This window comes from Manduca sexta, unplaced genomic scaffold (genome assembly GCF_014839805.1).
Source record: "Manduca sexta isolate Smith_Timp_Sample1 unplaced genomic scaffold, JHU_Msex_v1.0 HiC_scaffold_2588, whole genome shotgun sequence".
NCBI lineage: Eukaryota > Metazoa > Arthropoda > Insecta > Lepidoptera > Sphingidae > Manduca > Manduca sexta.
The window spans coordinates 1-21422 of NW_023593567.1; the positions used below are offsets into that span (position 1 = coordinate 1).

The window sequence follows — 21422 nt, forward strand, 5'->3', positions numbered from 1 at the left end:
TTACGATTTCCGCGTTGTTTCCTTGGTCCTTTACGTCCGCTGCGCTTCACCTTGCGTTTGCCCGATTTCTTTGTATATTTCATAGTTTTCTCTAGATCATCTTTATTTTTACTTCTCTTGTTCGTTGCACTAATTTTCTATGTTTACTTCTTTTTTTGATTTTTTGTTTTCTTACCCCGCTCTGCATTATTTCCATCACCGTGATTTTTAAATCTTTTATGATTATGTACTTTGTGTTCATTTGGTTTATTATCTGCCTTTTCTTTAACATCTGCCGATCTTTTGCTCCTTAGCGAAGTCCAAACGTAATCTGGTAGTACTTTTTCACCCTAGGTTTTGACCAACATGCATTTCTTGAGCGAAATACAGGCTGTCGGGGACATTGATATTTTTTCGAACTGTTATAACTGGAAATGCTGTATATTTCTTACTATCCTTCGATACTAATGTTTTCATCTTATACGCTTTACCTGGGTTAAGTATTTGCACCTTGCTGTAAGGTTTCACTTTCTTTGGCAACGTTTTTACTAAAATCTTTTTGTCTTGACATGTTATTTGATGTACACAAATCGTCAGAAATAATATCAACAGCGCCTTCATATCTTAAAATGGCGTTTGCAAGTTCATTTTCATGTTGCATTTTTATTGTTATTTTATTGACTTCTTGATGGGTTTGGTCAATTGCGCGATAAGTTTATTTCAAAGGTTTTTATACAGTATGTTGACAAGATACATTACACCTAATTAACTACTTACGTGATCAACCAAAGAACATCCAAATGAGCTAATCACTTCGACCTATTTTAATTTCGTGTAAAAAGGCATTATTTATCACTGTGGGCCAGCCGAGCGGGGCGATTGGACGTTTTTTTTGGGCTCACCAGGCTTAAGATCCATAGTTAAGCCGGCGGAAGAGATGGAAAAAGTCGGGTCGACGCCGGCATGAGTTTCTAGCACAATATAACCCTTATTCACGGCAATAGCAGTAAAACTTCGCAGTCCTATAAAACTCCGCAGTGTCCATCTTCAGCGTATTGGGGACGGCTGCGGGTTTCTCTGGAAAGTGCCTAGTTGTCTGCAACAGCTCCTGCGATCACTTGGGAACCTAGACATCATGATAAGGTCATGGTTTTAATTTGACCGTCAACCACACTGTTTTTCTTTGCTTTAAAGTAGGAAGATTTTATAAATATTATGACTCCGTTTTCCAGAAAAATGCTGATGTTAATTATAGCATTATCTTATTTAATTATCTATGTTTATTTATATTTTATTATGGATATTATGACAGACATTGATTTATTAATATGCGACGGCCTTGGTTGCGTGTGCGGTAAGGTCTCAGTAAGGTCTGCTCTGAGCTCTTTGGTTCAAAACCCAGGTCGGGCAATGTAATATTGGGTTTTTCTCACTATCAATAAGGAGTTCGTGCCCGATATGATGATAGGCTTGCCCCTATCACATCAGGGGACGAAACCCAAATTGCGAAAAGTCGGTGCCCTGGTTCCACCTTTGGCTAGCCCTTCGGAGTTAAAGGCGTGATGTGTGTGTGTGATAAATCCATGGTTAAATAATTTTACCTGCTCCTGATAATGTGAATATATTTTATCCTCCTCTAGCTTTTGCCAGTGGTTCCGCCAGCGTGGAAAACATTTTCTGCGATAAAAAGTAGCCTAAAGCATTCAGGAATAATGTAGCTTCCCATTAGTGAAAAAAATGGTTCGCTTAATTTAGATTAGGGCGCTCAAACAAACAAACTCTTCTGTTTTATATATTAGTATATATGTTATAAATTAACTCGGCTTATAGATTCTAATTGCCAATGATAAAGAAAACATAAAAACTTTTCTAGAAACTATTTTATCAACATTAGATAACTTCTAATACACGCTGTATGTTTTCATGGTCAATATACCTCATATCGGATGAAACCAGCAGAGGTTCGCGAAATTGTTTGATGATTTCTTATGTTTACGCGAATGTTAGATAAGAAGTAAAGTTACTTTTCGGATTTGATCACGGTTTTTTATATTTTTGGTTACGGTGCAGACCATGAAGGCTTCGGCGAGAAAACCGAGAAACAGCGAGAGAAATTAAAATATAAAAAAACGATGATTGTTTTTTTTTTAAATATATTTTCCCCATCAGAGCTATTGACTATATTTATTATTATTTGTGAAATTGCTGTTCTTTTTGTCTAATTGTGAAGCTCAGCATAGCATTACACCACGCTCATCTAAAACATAAGATGTTAAGACCCATAATTGAAATATTTTATTTAGATTTTCTGTTCATTTCCAATCGAAATTAGTCGTAACTGTTCCTGATATAAAAAAAAGCTTGTAGCAATCAGTCTTTGACAGAAGATAACGCAGCAACTAGATTATTAATCTTTAGAATAAGAGCAGTTACAGGCATTATCTAAACAATGATATAGATAAAGGTGGCGTAATTTTTCTGATTAAGTCCACTGATTGTTATTGGTTTATCCGCAAGAACACACAAGGCCTAATCTGATAGCATAATACTGAAGGTAGAGAACTGTAAGAAGGAAGAGGCGTTTTGGGAGGAAAGGAAGATTTCTGGCAACGAGTTTCCGCCATTCTCTTTGCACACCCATTTGCTTGTAATGCTCATCAAATATTGATGTACAATGCAATAAGCCAGAAGTATCACCTGCTCAGAGAGGAATCTGAACAGCCGCAATTAGACCCCATATGGAAGCGATAAGTGCAGGTAGAAGGTCAAAATCCCTATCATAATTGTCTCAAAACAAGAGGTTATCGTAATCATTTTGTGAGGCCACAACTGATTGTACATTAGTTCAAGGTCACTAATTTGTTATGGGCAGTATTTTTGTTTGTTGTTAGGATATGGTGTTTCGAACAAAACACGAGGAGTTTAACGTGATGAACTAGGGTTGTCAAATGTGATTAGGTTTTTCCTATTGCATTCTGTTTTTTTTTATTGCTTTTAATGACGAGATTAGCTTGCCGTTAGCCTGATAGTAAACGATACGATCGCTCATAAACAGTAGAAACACCATGAAACATCTTGAATTACAATTGAAATTGGCAGGTATTTAGCTTTCTTTTCACTAGGGACGTATTAGTAGATCTAATTCAGTTTTAATCTTAAAGGTGATATCAGCTCAGACGCTGACGGTAAAGTCAGCATCTTGAGATCGTCATTATTAAACTTATATCAACAGCGCTACCTGATCGTCTGATCCTGGTAGCGTTTTTAAAGTTCATTGTATTCCTATATCTTTTTAGTCATTTTTTGCCTACGTGCAACCAGAGAGAATAGTTGCCGCGTGACATAAGTAACTTCTCTTCTGCCAGCCTTGCGCAGGCGAATACTTCCGGAAATGCCCGATGTCATCGCCTAGGATAGCGCGTAACAATATTTCTCTTATCCTTTATCCTTCACTGACAACCCTACGAAACGTGTTAATAGACTGGTCAATGCCAGCTATCTACAACTATACGATAATGCTAATAGTTCAATAGTTTATCTCTATCGGTTTCTATTTTAGTATCACAGTTTGACAGTCTAACGGCCAATTAACGTGTTTATTATTGATTAAAAGAATGTTTCATGTGTTTGGTATCAATAATATTCTTGTTTAGACTAAAGGATCAATGAAGATAATATGTTGAAAACAAATAAACTTCTTTTTTGCTTGTGGTAGGATATATTTTATATTTGCTCGACCGAAGCGATACGACCGCCCATAAACAGCAGAAACACCATGCAACGCCTTGAATTACAAAGTATTTGTTACGTGGCGTTATCCTAACCGATGACATCGGGTGTTTCCGGAAATATTCGGCTCCGCGGTCTGGCTGGCAGAAGAGAAGATATGTCACGCGGCGACTATTCTATTATTATTCTCTCTGGCTGGATGTTGTCAAAAGAATGTTTAAAATTGTATTCTGTAATTATTTTGCTAATATAATGTTTACTGTAAAAAGAGCGTTTTACATATTGTTTGGAATTTCACTGCGCTCGGTATCCTGAGACGTGAGATGTTAGGTCTTATTATGTCCAGTAGTTATACTGGCTACTATGTTCTTCAAACCGGAACACAACAGTGACTCCACACTGCTGCTGGGCGGCACAAATAGACATTGCGGTGGTACCTACCCAGGCGGACTCTCACATATGAGACTTAGCACTAGTAGTTCCCATTGATATTTAATTATTTTCTTTCTCTGTTTTCATTTGTATTGTTTGTTCTTTTTTGTTCTGTCGTCTGGTATGGACTTCTCCCAGAGTCGAATAGATTTAGAGGGTAAGAAAGAAAAACGTAGTTATTTTTATTCGATAAAAATGTTCACATCCATATTTTTTTATTATATTTATTCATAAATACAACAATTTATACATTACATCAGTTCACTGCGGTGACGTATCGCAGAAGACCAAAAAAAGAATTAACAATACATACATTTTCATAATCTACCACAAATGTAAGGACCAGTTGAAAGATATTATAGTCATTTTATATGTTTGTATTGATGTGTCTTAATAAATAAAATCCATAAAATAGTGAAAGTAGTTTATTTCAATATATATTTCCTAGTCCTTCGGCGCTATCTTCTTGTAGGTGGCGAGTTGTGTGGCGAGCTGGTGCAGTATGAGTTTGGCGCATGCGCCGTCCGCGGGCAGCGCGCGAGACAAGCGCACCACGCGGCCGCACTCGCGCACCAAGTACTCCAGCTCGTTCTCTAGCTGCCGACCATCGCCTGGAACCGATGGGAGCTTAGTACTTAGTGTCGCGTCATTTGGGAGAGAGATTCCGAACCGTTCAAATTCTCTTCCTCCTCATCTCCTACTTCTTAAATCGTTTATTGAAATGATTTCTTATGTTTACGCGAATGTTAGACATTAAAATTTTAATCGTTTATTCAAGGCATATTTACTTCCCGAGATAAGACCATTATGCCACTGTACTCGCTTCTATAGCAAGCTCTCTAGCTGACCACCGCTTAGAACTAATGTGACCCTGGTACTATATATCAATTATCTTGTGAGTGAGATTTCCAAACACCGGGATAGGTTCTGCTCCTTCCCTCATTCTTAAAGGCTATTTCACTGCATGATAGGCCTTGAAATAGAACGGACTTCTAAGAAAAAGTCCATAGGATCAAAACCAAGGCACACTTCTGACTTTCTATAATTATGTGTGGTATTCTTTGTGAATTATCGCTTGCTTTAACGGCGAAGGAAAACATCGTGAGGAAATCTGCATACCTAAGAAGTTCTCTACAGGAATTTTTAAGGTGTTTAAAGTCTACCAATCCGCACTAGGCCAGCGTGGTGGACTAAGACCTGATCCCTCTCAGTAGTAGAGGAGGCCTATACCTAGCAGTGGGACAGTATAATACAGGGCTGATTTTATTATAAAGTCAGGCCGTTACCTTGCCACGTTGCCTTTAGAACCGTATTACTCTATAACAGTATACCTGTTTAATGATTTTCAAAACACAACAGATCCTTACCTTGTCCCATTCTAGACGCAACAGGCTGGGAGCATTTGTTCGCGAGTCTGGCTAGTTGCGACCGCTCCGAGCTAAACGCCTCGTCCAGGTCGAACAGTTCCAGCGGCGGCGGAGGCGGCTCTCTGAACGTGGGTGGAAACACCTGGAGTGGCAATTACCTTCAGTAGTAAGATTTTAGACTGGACAAGCTACCCAAAAATCATATATGACGGTATTATTTCTCTTAAAAGTTCTTAATATTTTTGACTTGATAAATCACGCAACAATAACTTATGATGGGATTATTTCACTCAAAAAGTTCTAAAAAATGTAAAAAAGGCCCCGCTTCTGTCTGTCTATTTGAGAAAATTTGAGATCCTGGGCAGGATATAGGCTTCTATCTATCCCCGGAAAAATATAGCGGGATTTTCATCGCGGTACAGTATATAGCTGCATGGGAGGTCCATTGTTGGTGCCAATAATGGTTTATGTTATGTAGGATTTTGTGTTTTTAATTTTTTATCTTTGTTCCAACAATAAACTTCTTACTTTCTTCTTTTTCTTTTATGCGGGCGAAGTCGCGCAAGTCATAAAATACCATAGAAACAAACAACACACAAGCTGCTGGTAGGTCTCTCATATGTGAGGGTCCGCCAGGGTAGGTACCACCGCAATGTCTATTTCCGCTGCCAAACAGCATCGTGTACTGTTGTATTTCGGTTTGAAGGACATTGTAGCCAGTAAAACCGCGCTCCCGTTTTCGGCGACCATTTTTCATCTCCCAAGTTTAACTTTTAAAGATTTACTTTCACCCATTTTTTCGCACGGGCGGGCAACTAAATTATCATAGTTCAGAATAATAAACATATATTATTGTGTAACCTAATCCGTGTTTTGTTCAAACGATTCTTCTAGTTGTTTCTAATTAGATAAAACTGTATCTTTTATTAGAATGTTTAGAAGTTTCGTAATTAGACGGGGTCAAAAACGAAATCATTGTGTGTTATCAAAAAACAAAAACAATACAAACATCACGCATTTACCTCCGAAAGGGTGGCAGAGGTGAAACCAGGGCATACATTTCGCCATACGTTTCGTCACATGATGTTATAGTGAGACTATCGCCATATCAGACACAAATTTTAGACTCCAGGCTGATACAAAGAAATACCCTCGACCTCGAAATATGCTCGACCCGGAGTTCAAACTCGAGAACTTAACGCAATACAACTGCGCCAAATATCATTGCTAACCTAAAAATTGGTCTAAAAATTGGTCTACTCTACAAGAATTGGTGTACAGAAGAATGAACTTATCCAAAAGGGAAGGGAAGTACGAATAATATGGATGAATGAGGTTTGGAAATCGTTTTAATGACTAGACTTGCCATAAATTATGATAGGAAAGCCGACAGGAATCGTGTTACATAGATCCTTCGCCACTGCTATTCTAACACTTAAAAAATATTAGTTATGTATTACTTACAGCCAGCTGTAGTGGAGGGAACGGCGTCTCGAACTGTGGAGCGATCAGACGCAGCTGTTCGTGTTTCACTCCTAACTCTTCATACAGTCCTAGTACTTCGGGCACTGTAATAAAAAATAAATACTATTTTGTTTTAAATAATAATAATAACAGCCCTGTATTATACTGTCCCACTGTTGGGCACGGGCCTCCTCTACTACTGAGAGAGATTAGGCCTTAGTCCACTACGCTGGCCTAGTGCGGATTGGTAGTCTTCACACACCCTCGAAATTGCTATTGAGAACCTCTTAGGTATGTAGGTTTCCTCACGATGTTTTCCTTCACCGTTAAAGCGAACGATAAATTCACAAAGAATACACACAAGATTTTAAAAAAATCAGAGGTGTGTGCCATTGGGATTTGAACCCGCGGACATTCGTCTTGGCAGTCCGTTCCACACCCAACTAGGCTATCACCGCTCGCCTTTTTAATGATTAATAAAAAAGAATACATATATCATAACCTAAAGTTTTATTTAGAGGAGATTCGAACCCAGGATCACGGAGCGATGTCATAGAATTTTGCTGGTGGTAGGATATATTTAATATCCGCCCGGATAGCGACCACTGTACACAAGGTGTTAAAACCTGCCATAGTGGCTCACGTAAGTGTGTTCGGGGTTAGCCTGTTTATATCCGGTTCCAACAGGCCGGCATAATTGTGTCGACTGCCGAGATTGTCTTGTATGTGACTACCGTTGATAGTCTGACACGAGTCGGCTTATTCAGCAGCTTCGGTCTCAAACGACTACGCTGAGGACCACCTCCGAGTGGGGTACGGACCTCGGGCTCAGGGCGGTCGTTGTCGTCATCGATTAGGGGTTGTTTAGTGCTAGTCATTAACGTCCAGGAACGCCAGTCCCGGATCTTGAATTTTTGGAGGTGGAGCAAAGTCTGGATAATGCCGCCCCCGACCACCTATATTTTTAACTTTGTCATCATATGAAATAATTTATGTGTGTAATGTACTGGATGTCTTAGTAGAAAAAGTTGCGTTAATTATAAGTTTTATATTCGTCTGCCAAGTTTGGATTTGCCGTCCGGAGCATGGGCCTCGGTTTGCCCCCCGAGATCCGGGGCTGGAGAACGCCAGGGTTTGATTTCCCAATTTGGTATTGGAGTAAGTGTCTCACGATGCGCCAGGTTGAGTGAGAACAGTCGCCAGGTGAAGAGCGCGTGCGGGTGCAGCGGCGCGAGGCGCGGCGGCGGCGTCGACGCCGGCTCGGGCAGCGGCACGGAGCTCAGCCACGCCGTGTCGCCCAGCGTGCGGTACTCGTTTATCTGCAACATACATAGCTTTAGCTCGCGGCTCCACCTGCGTCAAGAAAATCCTACTGGTTGTAGGTCTCTCATACGTGAGAGTCCACTTGGATATCAGGAAAATCCTGGTGGTAGGTATGTGAGAGTCCGCTTGGTTAGCAGTGGCGAAGGATGAGATTTTCCGAAAGGGAACTTGACACAACACTTAGGTACTGATATGCATGAATGCTGTCTGCAAATCGTTCTAATGATAATTAGATTCTACATGAAGGGAAGACGGCAGGAATCGGGTTATATGGACCTTTCGCCGCTGCTGTGTGTACCACCGCAATGTCTATTTCTGCCGCCGAGTAATGTGTAGTCACTGTTGTGTTGAAGGACACTATAGCCAGTGTAACTGGACATAATGAGACTTAACATCTCACGTCTCATGGCGAGCGCAGTGGAATACCAAATAATACATTGTAATTCAAGGTGTTGGTGTTTCTCCTGTTTATGGGCGGTCGTATCGCTTACCATCAGGCGAACGGCAAGCTCGTCTCGTAATTCAAGCAGTAATAAAAGAAAACCTGCACGTCCGTCTGTGCCATCTGTACAAAAATCATATATAATTTTTTTTATTTTGCATGCTACGCGTTCAGTTTGCTTACATCAGGATCGTCTACATCCACGGGGTTGAGATGCAAGTCGCTAACTCCGCCGAGATAGTTGAACACCATCTCTCTGATGAGGTCGTTGCATTCGCTCTCTAGATATTGGTCCGCGAAGAAGTGTCCGGAGCCGATCACGAACAGTTTTCCTGGAGCAAGGTATTTGAAGAATGCGGCTGAGAGTAAAAACGATTAACCGCCATTTTGAATAAACGATCTCTTTTTCGATCTATCACAAAAACGAACCAATCAGATTTCTACTACAGGTGGATCGTCGCCGTTAACGGATAAGTCGTCTCACCCTATTAAACCTTGACTACGATTATGAATGAAGAATATATTTTTTTTTAAACACAAACTTATTATTTGTTCTGGCGGTAGGTCTCTTGTGTGGGAGTCCGCCTGGGTAAGTACCATCGCAATGTCTATTTCGACCGCCAAGCAGCAGCGTGTAGTCATAGTTCTATTTCGGTTTTGAAGAGCATTGTAGCCAGTGTAACTACTAGACATAATAAGACTTAACACCTTATGTCTCAAGATGGCGAGCGAAATATCAAACAATACTTTATAATTCATGGATGGTCTTTTACTGTTTATGGACGGTCGTATCGCTTACCATCAGGCAAACTCGTCTCGTTATTCAAAGCAATAAAAACATTCGCGTAAACATAAGACATCAAAATGATTGTAAACTTTACAAATTTCAATGAAGTCAACTCACCACCACTTCTCTCAGACGTGTACAAGGCTGCGACCGGTCTTTTGACCGGGTAGCACACGTCGCTGCTCGACAGTATGGCGGCTGCAGGCTTTTTGACGGTCAACGTCGCCCCGTAAGGGTACACGAAGTTCGGAGTGGCCGGATCCTCTCTGTTCATGACAAAACGTCCTATCTATACTTATAATAATGTTTTCCGTGTATATTAAGTATTAGCATTGATATTTATGTACTATATGGCGTTCGGAACATTCACCGTGTTCAACTAAATTGAACTGCAATCCATTCAAAATGACTTTAGTATGGTCAATATTGACAGCTTGTGGTTGTGTACGGAGTGGCGCTCTTGGTATAAAAACTCGAGTCTAAGTGTAAACCTGGATTTCAATAAAAAATAATAGTTAAATAAGTAAAATTATTTGTTGTTCAAGTGAATAAATAGGTTATAACAGTGACGTGTTGGTTGCCATTTTAGTTTAAATTTTGAACAAAGAGTTTATTTGGACGTTCGGTTCTATAGAATATACGTCAATGAATTTTAGTTTTTGTCTGCGACTCCGCCCGTATAAAGATTTTCTGGTATATAGATAAAGAATAGTCTGTAGCACTCTGGTAATGTAGCTTCGTATTAGAGAAAAAAAATTCAAAGTGGTTGAATAGATCTTAAGATTAGCGCAATTACCCAAAAATTCTTCAGCTTTATACATAAGTATAGAAATATGGGTTTAAAAATAAATGTGAGAAACGAGAAGCAAGTAACGGAACGCAAAAGATAATATGTTTTATATCCGTTTGATCTATTGTTCGTTGCAGTATCTCCATAAAATTACTTACTGAATTCTAAATATCCTAATAATATTATAAATGCGAAAATTTGTGAGGATGGATGTATGGATGTATGTATGTATGTTTGTTCCTCTTTCACGAAAAAACTACTGAACGAATTAGATGAAACTTTACAATAATGTTGGTTATACGTCAGAATAACACATAGGACACAATATTTAATTATTTCCTCTAATTTGGTCATAATATAATAATACATATCAAGTAAGTCGGAAAAAAGAATTATCCCGGAAAACTACTTCACGCGGCGAACCTGCGAGCAAAAGCTAGTATAATTAAAATTATAGAAAATACGAAGCTTTATTCTATATAATATATAGGGTAAACAGGGAACAGATGGACCACAGGGAAGACGGGTCACACGCATGAGACGCGATCAGTGTTCCTGTCATAGTTAAATCGAATCACCAGTTGAGAATCTAACTCTTTGTCTTACGGCTTGAAGTTCAGACATAATACACTAATAATTCAAATGTAATAGTCATAAACACCAAAGTAAAAACAAATACGTTAAATAATTATTAAATGGCGCATTAAATATCAATTATTTCGTGTTAAAATAGATGTTCGATATTACGAGACATATTAATTTATTATTATTAATAGTTTAATTTCAAATTGATTGTTTTTTAATTCTTAATTATATTAGAACTAGACAAACAAAGTCAACAGTTGATGCGTCTGTTCCTTGAGCACAAAGGTCCTAAGAAGGTAAGGGTTGTGAATCACAACCGTACACAAGGTGTTAAAACTCGTCGTAGTGGCTCAAGTAAGTGTTGCATTCCAGGATCAGCCTGTGTATATCCGGTTCCAATAGGCCGGCATAATTGTGTCGATTGTTGAGGGGTAATCACCTCTCGTCAGTCGACGCTATTGGACCCCACTCCACTTACCATCAGATGCAGTGGGGTCACTTGGCCGTGTTCGGATAAAAAAAAATCGTTGGTACCATTTTTATATAATTGAACTAGGTATTGCTTGAAGCTTTTCCAGCGTGATAAGCCTTTCCCGCTACAAAAGTCCCTAAAACTGTACGACTCCAGCGCCGTCTATTTAAAATCATTCTCATGCGAGCTAATTACCCGTATAAAAAGAAACCTATCAGTTAATTCAGGATATGATATTGTACGGTGCGCACAGTATCTTTATGATAGAATGATATTATTGTTTGTGAGAATGAGAGAAAGTCCTTTTTTGATAGAATATAGATATATTGAAATACTTTGATATAATGATAATGAGTACGCGCGGAATGATTGATGACCGAATGCGAACTGATTGGACAATATTATGATACTATGACAATTCAAACGGCGTAAAATGCTGATGATACAATTTGTACGTGCTTGCCCGTACATGCTCCCGGGCGAGAAATGGGGAAAGAGAGGTTTATGAAGTTAATGATATGTGAGTGACATGAGTTACAAGATGATCAAACAATGGTTCCTTATAATTAAATGATTGACAAGGTGATAAAACAATGTTGACTTAAAATTAAGCCGATTGATTAAAATGTCTATAAAGCACGGGCGAAGTGCTTTTGTTCACATATCGCGAATTTGTATCGAGCTTTACACTATCGCACATATCAGATTCACTTTTACATTGCTTTATTTCACCTAAACCGCGACACTGATATAAGGCACTTGTTTCACTACACTGATTCACTGCACACTCACTGACACAACGAACCAGGGGCGGATGCCTTGGGCCCACTGTATCGACCTTGACGACTGCTTCCTCTGCTTGGCCCGTCGCCGGCGGCTCAGTCTGCGTCCGCACACGGCAGCGGCGCCAGAGAACCGCGGCACCTAATGCAACTGCTACCAAAACTACTAGGTATATGGCAACGTAGTGATGCACATCATGATACGAGACGCGCTCTGTCAAAATTCCTTCTGAATCTTGTTTCAGTTGCTTGATTTGTCTATTTATGTCCTCAAAACTATTTTGATGATCGAATGTTGATTGATTTTCGACAGTGGAAACAGGTACTGATAAATTGATGATTTTGTTGATAGGTGGAATTTCTATTTTTAATATATCTGCTTCTTTATTCAAAATGTTTGATTGTAATTTGTGAGCGAATATCGTAAATGTGCTGCCTTTGATAATGCACTTGTCGCTAAGTGATATGATTCCCACCTCGCGTAATATTTCTGCTGCAATATGATTCTCACATATGATTCGTACGGTGCATTGACCGCAGCAATAAAATAAATAAGTGTTTATATTGCTAAGTTCTGTCCATGTGTTTTGCAATTTGATGTCTTCGTAAGACATTTATCTGATGCTTGATCTTTGTTACATAAATTTTCCTCTAGTTTTGTCTGATAGATAGGCTGCTGGGAAGCGCATAAATGTGTATTAAAATCATAGTTCATACAATGTTGTATGTCTTTCTCGGACATCGGAATATACGAATCCTTTTGTATGTTTATTGCTACGTAATCTGATACTGGCACGATGGTGATTGCGTTAGACTTAATTCTCTGTGGGATAGGTATCAATTTAAAAATTTCGAAATTGTCTCTGCTAACCAATGGAATCCTAACTTCAAATATTATGAACTTTTTCGACGCTCGGGCTCTTACATTAAGAAGGTGGTACATCTTTGATAGATCGGACTGAATGTCTTCTAACGGTAATGATAAATCCTTTGTTAATAAACCTGCAATAACATTCAACTCATCCCGTAATTGTTCAGGGGGTAAAAGATGATAGTTGAATTTTCCTGTATAGACATTTGTGATGGTGTCAATAAGCGTTTCTTGAATGTTTTGGAGATTAGTTAACATGCTGTTGGCAATAATTGATGACACCGTAAATTCTGTCGTACTCGCTACATTTTCAAGTTCAACTCCTTGTGAGTTAAGAGCCTTTTCTAAATTATTTAGATGTTGATTGAAGATTTTATGTTGCTTGTTCATCGTATCCTCGACCCTTTTGATTAAGTTAAATTCGGCTTCAACGACTGATGTTTGATTTTTCCACAAAATAACTAAGTGTTTTTCATTGTCTTTGATGGTCTCAATATCGTTTTTATACCGTTCGGCGAATTGTTCGTCCAGTACGCCGAACAGGCTGTGAGCGATATATCCGACACCGTTGATAAGGCCTCGGCGGAGTCGCGTGCGCATACCACTCCGTGTGAACTGCTGACCGAGGAGAATGCTGTTGTAGTGCTCGAGACCGGCTAAGCCGTGATGTAACTGGAGGAGGATGACGTCACATTGTTCTATCCTTTTGTTTGCATTAAAACATATGTTATCCAAATGATTCATGTATTTAGTAAGCAGTTCCGTTCCTTGCCAATATGGATTCATGTCATAATAGATTACGAGTTTCCATTCGTCTCGCTGGAGGCGCATATTTGTGATTTTGTCAAAATAAAAACCTCGGCTGGTGTTTAAATTTGATACCTCATATTGGCCATGAACTGAAGTATTTATCAAGATCAACCATAAAAGTATTGAAAATAGAAAATTACTATATTTATACGGGTGTCCAATAGTTGTGGTTCCGCAACTTCTTGACGATGATGCTGAGCATTCTTTTTTCAGTTGATCTTGCTTCGACTGAGTATGATCGGTCTGATCAACGTTGATAGGCAGTTTTGATATTTTAGTAATGGGTCTCTTGATAATACCGTTCTTGGTTTTGATTGAAACTACACGTACGTAACCATCCTTCCCGGGATGTAGTTCTATGATTCTACCAAGTGCCCACCTTCCTGCAGGCAGATTGGCATCATGAATGATTACGACGTCATTGATGTTTAAATTTGCTTGAGATTGACGCCACTTGCTTCGGGCTGAAAGTTGACATAGGTACTCGATGCGCCATCTCTTCCATATGTCATCAAATATTTTTTGTGTTAATTGCCATCGCGTTCGATGATCTCTTTCGGTTTCCATTATAGTCAACGTAGGGCCGCTTGCTAAGAAGTGTGACGGAGTGAGATAATTCAAATCCTCCGGATCTTCAGTTAGGGTGCATAAGGGTCGCGCATTTAGACAGGCTTCTAGCTGAGCTAACAATGTAGAATATTCTTCAAATGTCAATTTTTGTTCACCGATTACTCGCTTGAGATGATATTTAAGACTCTTCACCGCTGCCTCCCAGAGTCCTCCCGCGCTAGGCCATGAAGGAGCGTTGAAGTGCCACTGGATTTCCATTTCCGTGATGGCTGTGAAAAAGCTACTGTCCAATGTTGATTTTAGGTCTAGATATTCCTGATTTATAGTTCTGCTAGCCCCAACAAAATTTGTTCCGTTATCGCTGTAGATATGACGTGGTGTCCCTCTTCTAGCTGCCATTCTACGTAAAGCAGACAGAAATGATGATGAACTGAGATCTGATACCAATTCTAGATGCACTGCTTTTGTTACCATGCACACAAAGACAGCAATATAGCCTTTCGAAGTTTTAACACCTCGGCCTTTGTTGGATTTGACATCGACGAAACCTGTGTAGTCCACGCCCGTATGATAGAATGGTCTTGTCGGGGTAGTGCGTGCTGCTGGTAGATCACCCATTATTTGATTATGTTTAACCGGATCGTGGCGTTTACACGTTACACATCCACGTAAACGTTTTTCACAATATTGTTGCCACCTATGATCCAATACTTGTGCCTTAAAAATGCTGATGTTAGTCTAGCGCCACCATGAAAGGTGAGCTTGTGAGACTGGTCAATAAGAAGTTCTGCTAAACGACAATGACCAGGGATGATAATTGGATGTTTCATCTCGGGATCTAGATGAGTATTTCTGAGCCTTCCCCCGACTCGTAGAATGTTGTTTTTATCAAAAATGGATTTAATTGATTTATTGTACTCTTCGTAGGTAACTTGTTGCTGTCCCGTAGACTGATGATTTCTTTAGCGAAAGTCGCATCTTGTACATTCTTAATAATTATGTTCCTGGATCTTCGTAATTCTGGTATTGATAAAAATGATTGTTTGTGTTCTGGCTTTGTATTTAAGCCGCAATATCCATGATAATATTCTAATGACTTTGTTAAATGAACTGTATTTTGATAGTAATTGATATATGATACTATTTTCCGTCACGTGCTCGGCGACGTTTACATGTTTTGCTTTTTTCACTTCTTGATCCGTGAAGTATTGTTGTTGTATTTCTTTGTAGCAATTGTTCTGTAGCAATGACGGACCCTGCCACCACAAATTATGCTCAATTAATTGTAATGCAGTTATTCCTCGACTAGCACAGTCGGCGGGATTATGTTCAGATTTGATATAGCGCCAACATGATCTTGGCATGATATTGATAATTTCTTGGACCCTATTGGCAACAAAGGTTTTCCATCGTCCAGGGTCCCCACTAAGCCAGCCCAATACTACCATGGAATCGGACCAACCGTATACTTCAGTTTGATAATTACTTAAACATTGCTTGACTTTTGACATCAGTCTTGATAGTAGAAGAGCTCCACTCAGCTCTAATCTTGGCAATGAAATCTTCTTGCCGACTGGAACTAGCCTTGTTTTGGCCACTAATAGGGGTATGCTTATTTTATCCCCATCATTGATTTTGCCGTATATAACGCAGGCATATGCTTTTATTGATGAGTCACAGAATCCATGTAATTCAATTTTGTGGCATTCCTTTGTATAAATCCATCTTGGTATTTGTAATTTGTTGATGTTATTGATATCTTGTTTTACCTTCTCCCATTCTGTTTTGATATTTTCTGGCAACTGATCATCCCAACTGGTGTTAGAGAGCCATACATTTTGGAAAATTATTTTGAGTTTTGTTGATAAAGGTGCAAGCCAGCCTAACGGATCAAATAGCTTAGAGATATCTGATAATAATGATCTTTTGTGTCTGGTTTTAATGATTGATCTATTTTATATTGGAATGTAAAAACATCTAAATGCGGATTCCAGCAAAGTCCTAGCGTCTTTGTATATTCCGCTTGCTTAAAGTTGAAGCTATCTTGATTGTTTGATTTGTAGCTGTCATCTGATAATTCAGGAATGTTTGATCTCCACTTTCTGAGGTTAAAACCACCTGACTTCAATAGTCTAATAAGGTCGTCATGTAGTTGCTTTGCTGCTTCAATTGAATGTGATCCGTGCAAAAGATCGTCCATATAAAAAGACTGGTCAAGAACATCGGCTGCTTGACTCCCAACGTAATTAGATTTTTCGTCGATTGCTAATTGTTTTAATGTCATCATGGCTAAGAAAGGAGCTGATTTAGTTCCGTACGTTACAGTAGTTAATTGATATTCCTTGATAGGTTCATTTCTAGTGTCACGCCAAATAATTTTTTGAAGTTTTTGATCTTCCTCATGAATCCAAATTTGGCGGAACATTTTCTCAATGTCAGCTGTAAATGCGTATTGATATTGTCTCCACTTAATTATTAGAGACTGTAAATCTTGTTGCAGGTTGGGTCCACACAGCATAACGTCATTTAAGCTGAGTCCAGATGATGTTTTACAGACGCATTGAAAACTACTCTAAATTTTGTTGTTGTTGACTCGGTGCGCTGTACGCTATGATGCGTCATATGGCAGTCGGGTTTCGTGTTACTCGCGGCGAGCTTCATGTGACCTAATGATTGATATTCCTGCATAAATAATTTATAATCTTTTTCCATATTTTCTTGTTGAATAAATTTTCGTTCTAACGTTCGAAATTGGGCGAGCCTTTCCTTTGAACTTCCTAGATCCTTTTCGAAATTGCTCTTCATTGGTAGCCTTACTACGTATCGACCGTCATCTCGTCGAGTAGTGGTCTGCTGGTAGTATTCGATGCACTGCTGGTCTGCCGCCGATATGTGTGATTCTTCAGCAATATCTTCAATCTCCCAAAATTGTTGAATTTTGTCTATGTTATTTAAAACGATATTGCATTGAAGTGTTTTCGCGCTGCCGCTTAAAATCCAACCTAGGCGCGTGTTTTGCGCAATAGGGAAACTTGATCTCCTCTGCATATTCCGTCCAATAAAACTAATGAATAAATATCAGCTCCTAAAAGAAGGTCGACTGGACGACTGATATTAAATTCAGGATCTGCGAGTGTAAGATTATCCAAGAAAGACCAAGCTGGTTTTGTGAATGAGTGACTTGGTAGATTCTTGATTAAATTTTTCATTATGTAAACGTCTGTGTCAAAGTCAAAACTATTGTTCATTGCTGAACATTTGATATGCATTAGTCCTTTGCAGTTACTTTCCTTTGCACCGACTCCAAAGATTACACCTTGGCATTTTTGACGTGGCAGCCCCAACAATTGTGCTCCATTCTCAGTTATGAGTGAAGCTTGCGAGCCTTGATCTAATAAAGCACGCATTTTCAAGTATGATCCATCCGGGGTTTGAACCTTGACCATAGCAGTGGCCAAAAGTATCTCGGGTATGTCTTGCTGTGACACGTGAGTGTTAGTTCGGACCGCTTGCGTGGATTCCGATTTCATAGTGTTCTTTGATGGTACCGCGCTTGAACTTTGATCGGGTTGCACAAACGCGTCATGCAATAGCGTGTTATGCATTTGATTGCACTCACGACAGGTTTTGTTGGAAATGCACTCTTTGCCTTGGTGACAATAGAGACAATTTTGGCATAAATTCAGTTTCGATACGGTTCTGCGTTTATGTACAGGCGACATTTGTAAAATTGTTGACAGTAAAAAATTCCATGATCGTTTGTTTTACAAATAGGACATTTATAAAATTTTGTTAAATGTACATTCTTGGTGTTTCCAAGTTGCAATGTGCTGCGACCTTGTGTCGATGTTGATTGCTTCACATTGATATTGTTTGAATTATGATATTTATGCCTGGAGTTGGTCGATAATTTTGACCGCTGTTGCGTGTCATAGACTTGTTAATCTGCTTGCGACTTGAAGACTCCAGGGTGGTAAAAGTACTCTCTAGATACGCTAAAAATTCTTGCAAATTTGGTATGTCTCGCGGATTTTTACTGATGCGATATATTCGTTATGGGTTTCTGCATCTAATTTTTGACATAAAAGATGGATGAGTAATGGATCCCATGCGTCTACATCTATTCCTAAGTTTCTGATAGCGTTGAGACTTTCTAGAACAGTGTCATGCATTTTCTTGATGTGATACAATGATGATCTTGGCACGACGGGGATGCTGAGTATGAGTTCTATGAGCGAATTTAAAATTAATCTGTTGTTATTATATCTGCGGTTTAAAATTTCCCAACAGATGGAATAATTGTCTGATGATATTGATAGATGCTGGATGAGCCTCTCGGCTTCCCTCGCACTTTTGATTTGAGAAACTGCATCTTCTGTGCATTTGAAAGAGTAGGATTCTTGTGAATAGATTCCGTGAAAAGATCCTTGAAGGAAGTCCACTGATGATAATTGCCACTGAAGTTTGGCACATCTAACTGTGGGGTTGACTGTTCAGTATGTGTCACAGACCACATCTTTTTGTTGATAGAGGTTATGATGTCTTTATATATTTTTCATATTTGAAAAAGTTGCTTCGTACTTCGGGTCCCTACCGCATAATTCGCTGTCCAATTCCCAATGAGCGGAATCTATAGCTGACCAACGAGTTTCGATAGAGCGTAGAAGGTGATCAAACTCCCATTTTTCGGATATTTGCTCGATATTGATATTTGATACGGTGTGTTCAAACGCCTTAAAATTACTGCTTTGCTTGCGCAGCATTTCATCGGTTTTGCTGTTGATGCCACGAGACTGAGCCGATGAACCCTGTCCCAGAGGCGGTTGACCGCTTGGAATGGCCAGCGGTGTAGCTGGTTTGCTAAGAGGGTGGAGGGCCTGCTCTCCTCCCTCGGCTGATAGTTTTCAATAACTCCTCTTATGTTGAGGAACCTATCTTTCGTTAATTCGAATTGGTTTGACGTAAAATAACTATGAGACTTGATACCTAATCCACACAGCTTAACATGATTTGTTTGATATTCGTGCCAGTAACTATCAAGCGTATCGAGGCGACGCTTGATATATTCAGCAGTTTTCCGGTCTGCCCCATCTTTTTTGAAATTTGTATAGGTTTGCTCAATGGCAGCGGAAATTTGCTCTTGAGTTGCTAATAGATCCTCCGTGTTGGACATCTTGATATGTTATAATTTGATGTGATATTAAAAATAGAACAATCTTACTTGAAATATGCTGATATATGATAAGATCCTGGGCTGCTGATTGCTTCCGGGAACGGCGGTTGATGTTGATAGAAGATGCTTATGATAAATGCTGATATATCCTCTGATAGCACAGTCCACTCACATGTAACACAGAGTCACGTTGCACTGAGTCCACGTTTTCACTGGATTCATACACGTGGCTTTTTATTTCGGTAAGCCAAAATGCTCGAAGGACCAAAAGTTATGTACGGTGCGCACAGTATCTTTATGATAGAATGATAATATTGTTTGTGAGAATGAGAGAAAGTCATTTTTTGATAGAAAATATATATATTGAAATACTTTGATATAATGATAATGAGTACGCGCGGAATGATTGATGACCGAATGCGAACTGATTGGACAATATTATGATACTATGACAATTCAAACGGCGTAAAATGCTGATGATACAATTTGTACGTGCTTGCCCGTACAGATATACTACGTGTACCAAATTTCTTCCAAATCCATCCACCAGTTTCTGCGTTTGTCTCTAACAAACATCCAAACATTTTTACAAAATTTCACACTCATAATACTTGTAAGATAGATAATAGATACTTGACGTTAATCCAGAATACGATTAAGTGCCTATTTAATAGGAATCATAAACACTACAAACGAAGCACTATGCAGCACACTATTGCGCTCGTCGCTTTGAGACAATACGTCTTATATATGGGCAAGGTATGTACTAAATAGCGAAACGTTCCCCCTGTCTCCTCCCGATCCTCATCATTGTAAACATATATGACTAAATCTCGCTACCACGTCCTTCTAACTGTCATATAAAACATAATCAATGCTGCACGGCAAGAGTAGATAGAGAGCAAGAGAAGGTAGAGAGGAGAAGGTAGAAAGAGTTTTTGGGGTGATGCTCTCTATAGAGCCAATTGACAATGTAAATATAATCGCATTGGGTGTAACTCCTGTAAGATTATATTTAATAAATAAATAAATAAATACTAGATACCTGTCTATGTATACATAGTGGCACACCTTTTCCCTTTTGAGGAGGCAGAGATGCTATCACACCCAGATTTCAGCTATATTATGGTCCATGTAAAACTTACAGGTAATCATCGGATTCACTGGAATAATTGACCATTTTCATGAGGTATTTCGTGACTGCTCGGTTCAGTATACCGTTTGATATGTGACACTCCTTGGGATGGTAAACTTGTGGTACTTAGCGCGAACCACGCAATCTGCAAAGGGATTATATCTTAGGTAAACCGGCGTTAGTGAAAAATGATTCTAAAGTTAATGCGGATTAGATTTAAATTGCAAATTCCACCAGCCCGCATGTCACAATGACAATATCTAACGATCAGTGAGGTTTTGATAATCACACAGTGGCCTTTATTTCATAATAATATTAGCCCTGTATTATATGGGGCCCAATTATGCGTCCAGGCCTCTTCTACTGAGAGGATTAGGCCGTAGTCCACCACACTGGCCTAGTGCGGATTGGCAGACTTACACGATATTAAAACATAGGGACTTCTCAGGTTGCAGGTTTGGGATGCTGTTAGAGCAAGCGATGCACAAACAATACACACATCATTTTAGAAAAGTCAGAGTTGTGTGCCCTTGGGTAATAATCTGTTAAATATAATATAGTAATACAGTCTAAATATTATCAACTAACAAAGTACATTGCGTGGTTTCATGATCGCAAGAATCTTTCGATGTGATCAGCTGTATTTTACTAGCTTTAGCTCGCGACTTCGCCCGCTTGAAGTCTCACTTTATATTTTCCGTAATATAGCCG

The 21422-nt window shown here is 39.2% G+C and overlaps 1 protein-coding gene across 1 annotated transcript; it reads right to left on the reverse strand.

Moving 5' to 3' along the window:
• Nucleotides 1-4316: 4316 nt before the first annotated feature.
• Nucleotides 4317-20836, reverse strand: LOC119192293 (intraflagellar transport protein 52 homolog; the record flags this gene model as incomplete). Its single annotated transcript, XM_037446118.1, has 7 exons — nucleotides 4317-4751; nucleotides 5508-5649; nucleotides 6972-7075; nucleotides 8143-8290; nucleotides 8920-9068; nucleotides 9641-9789; nucleotides 20722-20836. Coding segments are annotated over 7 exons (974 nt in total), but the record flags the coding sequence as incomplete, so codon positions are not given.
• Between the last annotated feature and the right edge of the window lie 586 nt (nucleotides 20837-21422).